The 13,471-nt window shown below is 62.6% G+C and overlaps 5 protein-coding genes across 5 annotated transcripts; 3 read left to right on the top strand and 2 right to left on the bottom strand.

The window, feature by feature from the left end:
- Positions 1-269: 269 nt before the first annotated feature.
- Positions 270-3,353, bottom strand: PAN0_002d1026 (uncharacterized protein; the record flags this gene model as incomplete). Its single annotated transcript, XM_014803193.1, has 1 exon — positions 270-3,353. The coding sequence occupies one exon, from the start codon at positions 3,351-3,353 to the stop codon at positions 270-272; it is 3,084 nt and encodes a 1,027-aa protein (XP_014658679.1).
- A 133-nt stretch (positions 3,354-3,486) lies between these two features.
- PAN0_002d1027 (uncharacterized protein) lies at positions 3,487-4,185 on the bottom strand (the record flags this gene model as incomplete). The annotated part of the gene is made up of 1 exon (XM_014803194.1): positions 3,487-4,185. One exon carries the CDS (start codon positions 4,183-4,185, stop codon positions 3,487-3,489), a length of 699 nt encoding a protein of 232 aa, XP_014658680.1.
- A 281-nt stretch (positions 4,186-4,466) lies between these two features.
- On the top strand, positions 4,467-7,265 carry PAN0_002c1028 (tRNA methyltransferase complex GCD14 subunit; the record flags this gene model as incomplete). Its single annotated transcript, XM_014803195.1, has 5 exons — positions 4,467-5,939; positions 6,046-6,110; positions 6,488-6,639; positions 6,734-6,800; positions 7,142-7,265. The coding sequence occupies 5 exons, from the start codon at positions 4,467-4,469 to the stop codon at positions 7,263-7,265; spliced, it is 1,881 nt and encodes a 626-aa protein (XP_014658681.1).
- Positions 7,266-9,162: 1,897 nt separating this feature from the next.
- On the top strand, positions 9,163-10,596 carry PAN0_002c1029 (uncharacterized protein; the record flags this gene model as incomplete). Its single annotated transcript, XM_014803196.1, has 3 exons — positions 9,163-9,253; positions 9,475-9,575; positions 9,679-10,596. The coding sequence occupies 3 exons, from the start codon at positions 9,163-9,165 to the stop codon at positions 10,594-10,596; spliced, it is 1,110 nt and encodes a 369-aa protein (XP_014658682.1).
- A 459-nt stretch (positions 10,597-11,055) lies between these two features.
- PAN0_002c1030 (developmental regulator VosA) lies at positions 11,056-13,374 on the top strand (the record flags this gene model as incomplete). Its single annotated transcript, XM_014803197.1, has 1 exon — positions 11,056-13,374. One exon carries the CDS (start codon positions 11,056-11,058, stop codon positions 13,372-13,374), a length of 2,319 nt encoding a protein of 772 aa, XP_014658683.1.
- Between the last annotated feature and the right edge of the window lie 97 nt (positions 13,375-13,471).

The raw sequence follows: 13,471 nt of genomic DNA on the forward strand, positions 1-13,471 counted from the left end.
TCTCGAGCTCTTGTTGATTCGTGGCTGTGTTTGTACAATGCATCTTTCCATCTCATCCAGGCGCAACGCGAGTCTGTCGGTCTCTGGTAAATGGATCGGTTCGCATAAACAAATACAACGAGCGCCGCCTGGGGCTTGGTGAAGCAACCAACGGCGGAGGCATCTAAAGTACAAGCAGGGTTCCACCACGTCGAAACGAGTGGGTGGGTAGAAGTACATTCCATACACGTCCGGTATGGACGGCATGGATTCATTTTTTGGGGTGTGATTCACTGCGACTCATCTGCGACGCCGTGTGCGACTGCAGCCTGAGCTGCGGCACGAATGGCGTCGGCGGTAAGCACTTGGGCCAGGTCAATCGGTTGCTGTTCGCCTCCCAGGCCGTGATTGAACGCCTCGTTCTTGTCCGCTGGCGGTGTTTGCGGCAGACTCGACTGGACGAGCTGCTTGTACAGTGCCTCGGACACCACCGACTCGATCGTCTGCAGTGCCGCTGCGCTCACGCTCGGGTCCAAATCCGGATCGCCAGATGTTGCGGGTACAGACACTGCGGGTACACTAGCCACCGCCGCATCGGACGCAGGCAGCGATTGCGAAGTGAGGTGCGCGCCCGTACCGCCGGTGGTGCTACCGATGGTAGCCGCAATCGCACGGCTGATCGCATGCGAGACGGGAAGCGGCAGCGCGTTGGCATCCACGGCGGGCACGGCCGATGTGGCCTGTGCGATGGCATCGAGTGCGATCGAGACTGCAATCGAGTGCGCCGCATCCGCGTCTCCTGCACCCGCGCCTGTCTCGGCCGTGCTCGTCACCGCTGCCGGCGTCGACACCGCCACAGCTCCATTCGCGCTGACCGGCGTTGCGTCCGCTTCGACCTTGACGGCAGCAGCGGGAGCCGTGGCTGGCTGCGACTTGGCTGCATCTCCAGCCGGCACCTCGCGCTTTGCGGGCGTCGAGCCTGCCGGACTCTGCGTTCCCTCGATCGAAGACGGACTCGCGGTCGCGCCTGGAGTCACGGCATGCTCGGTGCCCACCGCTGCAACCGCAGCCGCCTTGGCCGCCTCTTCCTCCTTCCTCTTTTTGCTGTTCTTGCGATGCACGCCAGGTAAGCTTCCGCCGCCTCCGCCGCGGCTCTTGGGCACCACGCTCGGATCGCCCGTGGGCTCGATGAACTCCACCTCGCCGTCCTTGCCCTTCTTCTTCTTGCGGCGCGTGAGCGAGCGCGCGTACCGCAGGCCGCACGCGTTGCACAGCGTCTTGTGCCCCGTCGGCCCACGTCGCCACTCGGGGCTGTTGATCTTGCCGCAGCCCGTGCATGCCTTGTTGACACCGCCACCAGGCGAGTCGCTGGCACTGGGCGATGCCGTCGCACCCGTCGCCTCGCGCGGCGTCTGCGCAGCTGCAGCCGGCCGCGCCGCAGCAGCAGGTGTGCTTGGCGCTTTGGCGGGCGCATTGGTGTACATCAGGCTCGGGTTGGCCAGCGCCGCCAGCCCTTCCGCCTTGGACGTCGGCTTGCTGTACTTGCTCGGCGTCTTGGCCATGTGGCCGTTGGCGGCCTTGGCCGTCGGCGTGCGCGAGCCGTTGGTGGCTGGCGTCGACGGCGCTCGAGGCTGCGCCGCGGCGGCCGCACCGACCTTGTCGGACGCCTCGGGCTCGGTCTTGGCGCGCTTGTTCGGCGAGGCGTGCACGCCGTCATCTTCAGCCTTGCGTCGTGCGTCGTTCGAATGAACGTTGGGAGTGACAAGCTTGGGATCGGCTGGCGGGAGCTGCTGCTGGAATGTGGTGTGGAAGCACGCGAGGATGACGCCGCCGTAGGGGATGAGGACGCTCTCGATGCTGCGCACCTTGCCCTCGGTGGTGAGCGTGTGCTTGGCGCGGAAGCGTCGGGTGCAGCTCGTGTTGGCGTCCGACAGCGACGACGACCCAGGCGCAATCGAAACGCCCTGCGCCAGCCGCGCAAAGTCATCGGCAAAGTACGCGGCATCGTTGTACGTCGCCGTGTCCGAGTTGGGGCCCGCCTCGATCTCGCGCGGGAAGAAGCGCGGCGGCGGCCAGCTGAGCAGCACCTTTCTGTCGCCGTGCGCCTCGATGATCTGGAAGACGTGCACCGGTCCGGACTCGGGCACAGGCTCGCGGGGCACGGCCTTGACCTGCTTCCACAGCACGTCGCACTGGCGGAGCGTGAAGCTCGGGCCCGGGGTGCCGCACCAGTTGGTCCAGTCGGACTTGTGCTGCTCGTCGTTGTCCTCGAGCGCCTTGTCGATGATGGCATGGAAGAAGCAGAGCAGCATGCCGTCGCCGATCCAGTTGATGACAATGTCGATGGCGACGAAGCTGTCGTCTTCGACGTACCTGTCTGCTTCCGGGTCGCGCGGCGGCTCGACGGCGCCGAGCAGCTCGCGGATGCGCGGCACGCGCGAGAAGCGACAGCGCGTCACGCTGCCGAAAAGCGTGCGGCTTTCGACGATCTTGTGCATGTCGTCGCACACGCGGTCGCGCTCCTCGGGGTGCACATAGTCGTAAAAGTCGGAGCCGACCAGACGCTCGGCCTGCTCGGCCATGTGCTGCTGCAGCACGGGGTCGAGATAGACAAAGTGGAGCTTCTCGCCCGTAGGACCGTTGCCCTGGGAGTGGTCCGCTGAGAGCAGTGCCCAGTAGCAGCGCGTCTTGCCGAGATCCACGTTGGCTTCGGTGAGAGGCAGGGTTTGCAGCGTCTGTGCGGCCGACTGCGGGTGGGCCTGGAAAAGCTCGGCGCAGCCTCCTGGTGTGCGCTTGCCGATGCTGAGCGGGAACGGCGTCGGGTCGTCGGTGTACCTGCGGCACTGACTGACGATGGCCGAGCGCGAGTCGTCGTCGTCGGCACCGTTGACCGAGGTGGCATTGGTGTAGATGCTGCTGTTGGGTATGGGGGTTGCTGTCGAGTCGAAGCTGTCTTCAGATGCTGCGGCGCGCTCGTCGGGGTTGTTTTGCTGCTGAGCATGGACCGAGGCGGCGGCAGCGGCAAGCAAGTACGAGTTGAGATCGTCGGTGCCGTTGATGCCGCTGGAGGCCGCGTCGTGCTGAGCCGCGCCGTTGGAGGTCACCTGAGCTGCGGCCGCAGCGGCCATAGCAGCTGCAGCTGCAGCAAGAGCTGCTTCGTCGGGCACCTGCAGGGAAGCCATGGTCACGTCGTCGGCTGCATCGACGTTGGCTGGAACTGCGAGGGCGTCTGCTGAGGGCTGCGTGGCTGGGGCGAGTGGTGGTGTCTGCGGATCCATGATTTGTGTGTCGCCAGAGAGTGGTAAGGAGGATGTAGGTTCCGATATGGACGAGGAAGGGTCGACGAGCATGTCGACTTGGGTATGCGTCGCCATGGCTGGCTGGTGTTACCACGGGTCCGTCAACCCGAAAGCGCGTTGGGATGCGCAGGTGCAAAGGGATATGATGTTTCGGAGAGAGCCTAGGCACCAGGGGTGATGCGCGTGGTGTATGCGGTGATAGCCTGTGCTAGAGTGTGTTCGAGACGTTACTGTGCATCAAATCGATGGATGACATGCGGATCGCCGTCTGCCTGAGAAGGTGTTGATGCAGTCGCTCGTTGTCGTCGTCAACCTCCGCGGATGGACCGGAAGACGTTCGGTACGTGTCGTGCGATGATGCCTCGGGATGCTCTTCGAGTGGGCCCACACCCACGGGATGGGGATGGCGGCGCGGGATGCGCGCGCCGGCTGGCGGCGAGCCACAGGTGACGAGAGGGCTGGATGGAAGTGAAGGTCCAGACGAGCGCGTCCGTCTGGGGCGGCAGCGGCGGCGGCGGCGGCTCGCACCCCCGGTAGGGAAGCGGCGAAAAATGCGCAAAGGGGCGGGCGAGCTCCGGGTTGAGGAGCGCGGGCGTAGGGTGGAGTTGGAGAATATGCGGGGGAGTGATCGTGACGAGAGATCGGAGGAGGTGATCAGCATGCGCTTTTGGCTTTTTGCGAGGAGGGATGGAGGGCTTCGCTCCTTTGCCGGTTCTTCCTGACTGGACCTGGCGGGCGGTGGGAGAGCGGCGCAGCGCAGTCGACTCTCAATAAATTTTCTTCTCGACCGTCGAACGCATCCGCCAACCATGGCGCGGCCTGCGCCAGAATTCGCAGACGGCCCGAAGAAAAGAAAGGAAACGGGAGCCAGGGCCCACGCGTCCCTCTCTGCGCCGGCTGGTTGCATCGGGACATTCCAGCCGCGTTTTAGCGTGATTCGATCTGGACATGCATCGGGTCGAGAATGTGCCTCGAAAGATGGAATTGTTAGACCGGCGCCTCCAAGTGTGGAGCAAAACTCGCGGCGGAATCCCGGAATTCGCCAGTCGTGGACCCCGCTGAATCTTCCTGGCTCGGCGAAGGAGCAAAAAAAAGTCTGGCTGTGGCTCCTCATGGAGGCCAACACTTCCTTCTGCCTCCACTCGCCATCCAGGGAGACCTCTTGACCGTCGCATCAGCAACGCAACAATGGCGACGACACTCACAGCCGGCGCTGCTTCGACGTCGGCGCTGCCCGTTGCTTCCACCTCGACCTCGAGTGCAAATCTCAACTTCGCCCGCGATGCCTACATCCAACCGGGCGATCTGGTCATCATCTTTGCCTCGCGCGACAAGACACCGATGCCGCTTACGGTGACGCCCGGCGAGCACGTATCCAACATGTTTGGTCACTTTCCGCACGACGATATGGTGGGCATGCCGTACGGCAGCAAGATGGTTTCGAAGCGCGGACGCGGCTACATCTACCTCCTCCGACCCACGCCCGAGCTCTGGACGCTCGCCCTGCCGCATCGCACCCAGATCCTCTACGCACCAGACATGTCGTTCATCTCGATGAAGCTCAACATGGGTCCTGGCAGTCGCGTCATCGAAGCGGGAACTGGATCCGGAAGCTTCAGCCACTTTATCGCGCGCTGTGTCGGACGCGCCGATGCGGGCACGGGCACGGGCAAGGCCAAAGCCACGTCGGTTCAGATGCAGGTGCCGAGGAACTGGGGTGGACTGCCAAACGATATGCAGCAGAACCTGTCTCGAGGAAGAGGTCAGCCTCGCGACACCGAGGACGAAGCCGCCCCGGCCGACAGCGCAGAAGGCACTCCCGGTCCGAAGGCCGTTCAGCCGGACACCGATGCACACGTGCCCGAGGAGCACGGTCGGGTATGGAGCTTCGAGTTCCACGAGCCACGTGCACACAAGGCGCGCGCCGAGTTCGCTGCGCACGGCATGGACAAGGTGATCGTGCTCAACCACCGCAACGTGTGCAAGGACGGCTTCGGCCTCACCGACGCAGCCGACTCGGTGTTCCTTGACCTGCCGGCGCCGTGGGAGGCGGTGTCGCATGCGGTGCAGGCGTTGCGGCGCGATGTTGTCACGCGCATCTGCTGCTTCTCGCCGTGCATCGAGCAGGTGCTCAAGACGGTCACCGCGCTCAACGAGCACGGCTTCACCGATGTCGAGACGTTTGAATCGCTCGTGCGCACCCACGAGAGCCACGCCTCGGCCGGGCCCCAGGTGAGCATCGACGAGGCCGTCAATCGCATCCGCGTCGTCGAACAGCGCAAGGAATCGCGCCGTCTGATCCAGATCGAAAAGGCACGCGCCGCAAAGGCGCACGCACAAGCCAACGATCCCGACAGCCCACAACTCGATTCAGGCCGCGACGCATCGACAGCGGAAGGCGAGACGCTCAAGCGCAAGCACGAGGGCGTCGAAGCTAGCGAGCAAGACGACGACGCCGAGGCCGAGGCACAAGCGCAGACCAACGGCACCGACACCGACGCTGCAGAGACACCGCAACAGTCCGGTGCCGAGGGATCGTTCCAACGCGGCGTCCAGGGCGGCGTCGCTATCACCAAGAAGAAGGCGCGCCTGTTGCAGATCCAGTCGCAGCAGAACCAGCCCATTCAACCAGCGAGCGTCTTCTCGCGGCCCTTCTACGAGGTAAGCCTACTCATCGCGCCCTTGACTTTCAGCCGCGCCGAGAAGCGATCCACTGACCCTTTTTTTCATCGCCCTCTTGTTGCCCGATCTGCTTGGATCTGTGCAGATGCGAGGCCACACGAGCTACCTCACCTTCGCCACGCTGCTTCCGCGGAAGATGACCGGCGGGCTGTAGGCGATCCACCTGTCGCGTTTGTCTCGTCGGCGATGCTTTTGGTGTAAGCGCGGCCGCAATGGAGCTATTTTCGTCCTCCAGTATGAATTGCAGCGGGAGTGTGGGTGCGCCGGCGAGTCATGCGCTGCTGGATCGGATCGGATTTGTGACCAGATTGGCTGCAGTGGCGTCGTTGGCGCGGCGGTCCGGTGATCGCTTCCGAGCGCGCGCGGGTTCATGCCACGCTTCCAATCGGTAGCGGGACGCTGGCGTGTTCCAGTGAATTGCAACGGGGCAACCCGAGTTGCGGGCACGTCTTTGAACCCTGGACTGCGGTTGGCGTTGGGCGGGATTTGCTGAGATAAGTTATCGTACCCGATTTCTGCTCGCTTAGGCCAAGGCGTGACAGCGGTACGCTTCGGAGATGGGACCGCCCCGAAACCGATGAGATGGGGCGATCTACCGTCGACGGCAAATCCGAGCCAGATCTTTTCTCCCACGGCTACGAGCAAGACGATGCAGGTGGCGCTTCCGTGCGCCGAGGTGGTCAGGCGTCTCGGCTGGGATGTCGTTGCAACGTGGGATACTGTAGCATGGCCGCGAGTCGTCGATGCCGGCCATCTCCCGACAAACTGGACAGGGTCGGAGGATCTTCCACGCAAACCCGGCGCCAGAAAGTCGGAGCGAGTGTCTGCAGCTGGTCTCCGGTGGGAAAACGGACTGGAAAGAAAAAAAAGGAAAGGCGGGGGCCGACATCGCCGAGGCGCGTTGCGCCATCTCTGTGGGTTGCGGGCAGAGACAGTCGAGCAGATGGCGTGGACTGTACGTTCCGACACCGACAGGGTGAACTCCGATCCCGACCGTCCTGATGATCCATACCCCGCAGCCTCGTCCAAGGTAACTCTCACGAGCAAGAAACAAGGAACTTTCTCCTCCGGAAGATGTTCCTGGCACGGTGCCTCTCGTGGCCGCGCCGAATTGTTTGTCGGTGGCGCCCGGTGAAAGCCGGTGTGTTGGCCCATCATGCGGGCATGAACACTGCGAACAGAGTTCATGCTCGCATTTCCGATCAAGCCATTGTCGAGCTTACGCGCAGACCCAGGTGCAAGCCCATGGTTCCCATGTGTCGGCTTTTGTTACGCGCGGCTGTTATGATCACCCGGCAAGATTAGGGTTTGCTCGAATCGGCTTCGTGCGGGCCAGCCAGAAAATCTTTCGCCGTGGTCCTTTTCACGGGATCGATGGTTTTCAGGGCGGGACCAAATCGTCGGCTCTGCCCAGAGGATGCCCGAGGGACTAAGTTGTAACAAGCTCAAGCGACGCTTGCGTGGCGATACACGCTGCAAGCGGTGCGGGACTTTGTACCCGACGCTTGCGCATGCAATCATGGCGTGCCCCGTGACGCGATCGGATCCACATAACCCCGCTGGCGATCTTGACCATCTCTGGTTGGAGGCCACCGTGTCGATGCATTGCCGCGGTTCACTGCGCGCCATCTCAAATGACCGGCGATGTCGGGTGCGCGGCTCTCTGCTGAGCTGCAAATGCACGGCTGCACGGCTGCTGCATGGAAAGCGACAGGAAAGGTCGGTGGATTCAAGCGACCGGGGATGATTCGGTGATGGAACGCTCGCTTGACTGATGGTTCGGTGCGCGCCGCACGATGCACGTCGAGCTGCATGGGCTTCTGGTCCCAACTGCGCGACTACTGTATTTGCGGCGATACCGCTCGCCTGTGATCGTGGGTCGGTGTCGGCAGACTCAGACGAAACTGACGAGAGGCTAAGTTAACTCACAGTGCGCATAGCCGAGAAGCCCATGCACTCGGGCGCTGGTCCGTCTTTTTTTTTTTTTTTTTTTTTTTTTTCATTTCGGGCTGGAGCCACCGTGCAATCCCACCGATGACGGCTTCCCTTGAAGCAAATTACGGCGCCGTCCTCTTGGCGGCGGTCGTGTTCCCGCCTGGTTGCCAAGCGGATGCACCGAGGACGAGGCCGACGGAAGCGCCTCGGTATGCGCGCGGATGGGCACGAGAGCTGGCGGGACTTTGCGTGCGTGCTTTGCGTGCCTTGCAGATGAGTGGTGCTGGGCGCTGACAGAAGTCGGAGCGCCAAACACACACGCACGAGGGCAAATGCACCAACACCACCACCAGCTGCTCTGCATCTAACCCACTTGCAGCCACATCCTCCAGGCGTTGTTTTGGTTCCGTCTTTTCGAATTTCCAATTTCCCATTTCCAATTTGCAATTTTGCAATTTTGCAATTTTGCAATTTTTTTTTTCGTCGCTCTCGTCCACAGGGACTATTATTTATATAAAAACGAATCAATCCGGAAAAACTTGGCTCTCCCTGAGGAGCGGTACCGCGATATTTCAGCTGGCGGGTGCGCGTTGAGGCCCTGCCAGCACCAGCCCGGAACGGCGGTAGGCGGTCTTGGCTCTTTTTGAGCCTCGACGCAGAGACCAAGGAAAAAAAAAAGGTCTTTGCGCCCCGCCCCGACCCGAATGTCTGGACACGCCAGGATGATCCCAGCCTCCAGCATCGCTGTCGTCATCCTAGGAAAGCCGTCTCGCGGCTCCGAGTCGATCTGCACGCGCTTGCCCCCCCTTCCCACGAAGCGAGATCAACAGATGCGTGCAGAGATGCCGCAGACGACAGCTGCCGCGGCGGATGATCCGATGAGATGCAGTCGCGGCTGTTGCATGGCGTCGGTTTCCTTCCGCGACCGTTTCATTGAGCGGAAATGATGATCTTCGGCTAGACCGCCCATCTCAATATCAAAGAGTGGGGTCTGTGTGGGCAGCGCAAGCGTACTTGGATCGCAATCGCTGGATGAAGCAACGGACGGCAAGTAGTTGCACCAAGCTATCGCTTGCGAAAGACGCCTGCCTCAGCAAATTCCGTCTTTTTCACACTCTGCCTTTCTTTTTATTCGGAAAACAGATTGTTTAAAAATAAATTAATGTGGGAACCGGGGGGACGGCACCGAGTCCAAGTGCACGGAGCGTGTCTCTGGCGCTGTTGGGTTTGGGGTTCCGACTTGGGCTTCTGAGACCGCCGCATACCGATGCGAGGCTCGCTTGATCAAAGAGCCAAGAATGCTCTCAGCCTGTGGACCCAATGCAAACCCGACACCGGCACTCCCATTCGCCTCGCTCGTGCGCGGATGAAGCTACGATGCTCGGTGCCTGTGAATGAGAGACAATGGGAGAAGGCAGAGAACAATGGACCACGTTGGCCGGTGGATTTTGTGCTCTGATTTTCGGATGATCCGTTGAGAGAGACAGCAGTGCTGCACTGCACGAAATTGGGTGGATTCGCTTCCAGAACGGGTCACTCGTCGCGCCCTTGTAATGCTTCTCGCTTCGGCGCCGGCCAGCCGAACTGAGCTTGTGCAGCGGCTCAAACTGTCACCCTGGCGGCTTGACCGAACTCGCACCGCTCCACCACGCCGCTCTGGCACGGCGAGCTTGCGGCGGCGTCTACGTACTCACCGGACTCGTGCTTCGGCTGCATCAGCTGCCACTGCTGCTGCTGCTGCCTCACCTGCAGCTGGGAAGTCTGCTTCTGCTTCTGCGTGTAGCCTGCATCCGGGTTCCACTCCGCCTGCTTGGCCTGCCCACCGCGCTCCGCTCCTCTGCGGTGGTCTTCCGAACGCCCCGCTCCTTTGACGGACGGACGGACGGACGGACGGACGTCTCTGCTAGACCTGTGTTTCACCTTGGCCAAGCCACTGTCAGGCCGTGTTGGTCGACGAGTCAACAAGAATCCTGCAGGTGTGCGTGCGCTGGCGTCGGTCGCCTGTCTGAGCACACCCAATTCCTTCGGTTGGGCCACTCCCAACAGCATTTTCCGGCCGTGCCCACCCACCAACCACCCATCTTTTGGTCGGCCGCTCCGCTGCTGGACGGCGCGCTACCGTGACTTGCCGCTTGGCTTCACATCCCGTCGCGCGAATCCCTCATTTGTCTCATCCTCCCTTCTTTGCCTCGCTTCGGCATCCTTCCGCCCTCCTCCCTCCTCGCCGTCACAATCCCTCCCTGCTCTCGCTTCGTCACCACCATCCTCGACATCACTCGCTCCACCCGGATCCGATCAGCTCGACCGCCTCCCTTGTTCCGGCTTGGATTGGGCCTTGCTTCTCTTCGACGCGCCCAGCTTCCACCACGCGCACGCACGTGTCAACGTCGAATTGCCCACTTGCCGTCCCCACTCATTTACCTCCTGCACGCCTCTCCTGCACTCGCGCCATCGCTCTTGCCGTCCACCCTTTGTTTTCTTCGTCCTCTTCTTCTTCTTTCTCTCCTTCTTCTCCTCTTCCATCTCACGCCGTACGCATCGCCCCACTGCAGCTTCGGTCGAATACACGGCTCTCGAGGACGCGGATACGCTCACTTACGCTCTTTCAACATCGCACCGAGCTCGTCGCATCGCCCTGGTTCGAAGCACTGCATCTATCGTTCTCGCCATCGAGGTCAGGTACCCAAGCACGTCTTCATAACATCGCCTCAAGCTCCGCCGCGTCCCGACTGGCTCTCGAATTGGCGACGCATCAAGCCTGCAAAACAGCAAAGCTCTTCGGTCCTTGTCACGCTCCCAGTGCCCGCGCTACCGTGCGCACTTCCCCTGATCTTTGTGGCCGTCTCCTTCCGCAGGTCGACCGCGCCCGCACCGATTCGAGCGCTTGCGTCTTCCCATCCGCATCTGCCTCAGGCGCATCGTCCACCACCAACTCACGTTGGCCCGCTCCCTTCCCAAGCCGGGCTTCTTCCCCCTTTCGCATCACAAACCCACGAGTCTCGCTCAATCGAGCATGCGCGACTAGTCGAGTAACGCGCTCATACACGCGGCGCCCTTTCCCCCTCTTCTACGGCTCCGCTTCGGCCGCTCGAGGTGGCCCTCGCACATCAACGCGAACGCGCGCCAAACGACAACCCACGACGCGCCTCTCTCGCCAACAATGAGTCGCATCGACAGCCGCGCCGCTTCCATGACCCCTCAGCACAGTGCCAACATGACAAAGACCGACGACAGCAGTTCCAGCCTCACTCCCGCAGGCACCTCGGAAAACAGCGTCGCCTACCAGTATGTCGCCGTCCAGCAGATGACCACATCTCGCGATCACATCGAGTACCAGCTCACCGTCCGCGAACAGCCCAAGCAGTCGCGCATGTGTGGCGTAGGTGAGAAAGCCGACCGACGCCCCATCGATCCCGCTCCCATCGTCCAGCTCCGCGTCATCACCCACGATCGGCCCGTCCGTCAGTCCGACGTCGTCGAAGACTCCTCGGTCGCACCGCCCATCGAACGCAAGCCGGGTCACGGTCCAAAGCAGCCCCAGACGCCCGGCGTCCGCAGGGGCGTCCCCGTAACCACCGCCCTCGGCGATGGCTGGGAGGACAAGGCTTGGTACCTAGAAAATCCGTACTTTTTCATGTACGCCATGCTCTGCAACGCCGATACCGACGAGGAACTCCACTTGCTCAACGATGGCAAGACTCGCTACACCAGCGGCTCGTGCGTTTCGTGCCTATACCACCTCAAAGACATCGACGGCTCGCATCAAGGCTTCTTCGTCTTTCCCGATCTCAGCATCCGCGTAGAGGGACGCTACCGGCTCAAGCTCTGCCTCTTCGAGACCATCGGCCACTCGGTGCACCACTGCAAGTCTGTCTATTCCGATCCCTTCCACGTCTACACGGCCAAACGCTTCCCGGGCATGGAGGAGTCGACCAAGCTCTCCAAGTCGTTTGCCGAACAGGGCCTCAAGGTGCGTGTTCGCAAGCATCCACGCTCGCGCCGCCGAAGCTCCAAGCGCACAAAGGACGACAGCGAGGCATCCGACCTCGAGGCTGCGTCCAGCCGCGCTCGTGACCGCAGCCCGAAACGTGCTCGTGCCTCCGACATTCTTCCTCAGCCATCGCTCGCAGTGCCCCAACCTACGGCTCCGAGGTTGACTCGCACGCTCGACTCGCGCTACGAACGCCCTGCGTTCGACCGCAGAGCATCCAATGCATCTGTCTCGACAGACCCACAAGCGGCCGGGGCGTCGCACCCCTACTCGCTTCGCGACGAGGAAGAGGCGATGCGAGTGCGGGCTGCTCGCAGCAGAGACGCGGGCTTCGACAACGCGCTCTACGCGCGCCATGTCCGCGACGAAGGGCTCATGGACCCGCCCGCTCACATTCGAGACTTTGCCGACGCACGCTATGCAGAAGAACGTGTGCCCCGCGATCGTCCGCCACCAGCATTGCCTAGCATGCCGCTCAGGGCGCCGCACGAATATCCGGAATACGGCCGGGCTGAACCTCCACGGGACGATCGCGGGCGGGCTCTGCCACCAGCACCGCAGCCCGCAGCGACATCGCCTCATCATACGCATCCGTCGCTTGCAGGCCAACGGTATGCCCCGGCACTGCTGAATGCGCCCCCATCCGCGCGTCCGTACCGCGAATACTTGCATGCATATGGCGCGCCGGAACCTGGGCCGTACGAGGCTACGCGAGGGTACGACGCTTATGCGGCATCGCGGCCTGGTGTGCGGTATGGGCCGCCGCTTGCTCACGAACGACGAGACGCGCAGATGATGCCTGCTTCTGCCACCCCTCCGCCTCCGCCTCCTGGCAGTCTTGAGCCGAGTGGCTGGCATGCAGGCGCGCCTTCGTCGCGCTCGCACTGGCGGTCGGGCCCGCCTAGTCCGCGCCGAGCCGCCGAGTATCACGTTGGACCGGGCGAACGCGAGTATGCATCGCGTCGATCGCCGGTGCCGCCCGGACTGCCGTTGGCTCGCGGGATTCTGACGCCGCCAGCGGCGTTTGTAGGCGAGGGCAGCGTGTACCACAGACACGGCCATGGCGCCGGCGAGCTTGCGCGTGGACCCGCGGTATACGAGTCCGAGATGGGCGCGGCGCGACCGATGCGCTACCTGCGCGACGATTTCGGGCCGGAGCGCGCAGGCGCTGGTGGCCGCGGGATGGGCGGTGAGCGACCGATGCTGCCGCCGCTTTCGGCACCGCCACCTCTGGCGCAGCGTCGCGACATGGGCATTGACCGCGATGCAGGCTACGGAGCAACCGAGCGCTTCATGCCTCCGTCCGGACACGGCGCACGCGCGCCTCCACCGCTTGCGTCGAACGAAGCCGAGCTGGCTGAGCGCGAGCGCGAGCGCGAGCGCGAACGAGCGTGGGAGCGCGAGAGAGACGAGGCATACGGAGCACGCGAGTGGGAGGCGCGCCGCGCTGCGCGGCCCTACGGCGGTTCTAGGCCGCCCTACCAGTAGCACTGCTTAGTAGCTCTACTTTGTAAGACTAGACATCCATCGCCATACGCGCCAATCCACCTGTCACGCTACAGGGGTGGATCCATCGCTGCTGTGT

The sequence above is a fragment of the Moesziomyces antarcticus genome (assembly GCF_000747765.1).
Source record: "Moesziomyces antarcticus DNA, scaffold: scaffold_v10002, strain JCM 10317, whole genome shotgun sequence".
NCBI lineage: Eukaryota > Fungi > Basidiomycota > Ustilaginomycetes > Ustilaginales > Ustilaginaceae > Moesziomyces > Moesziomyces antarcticus.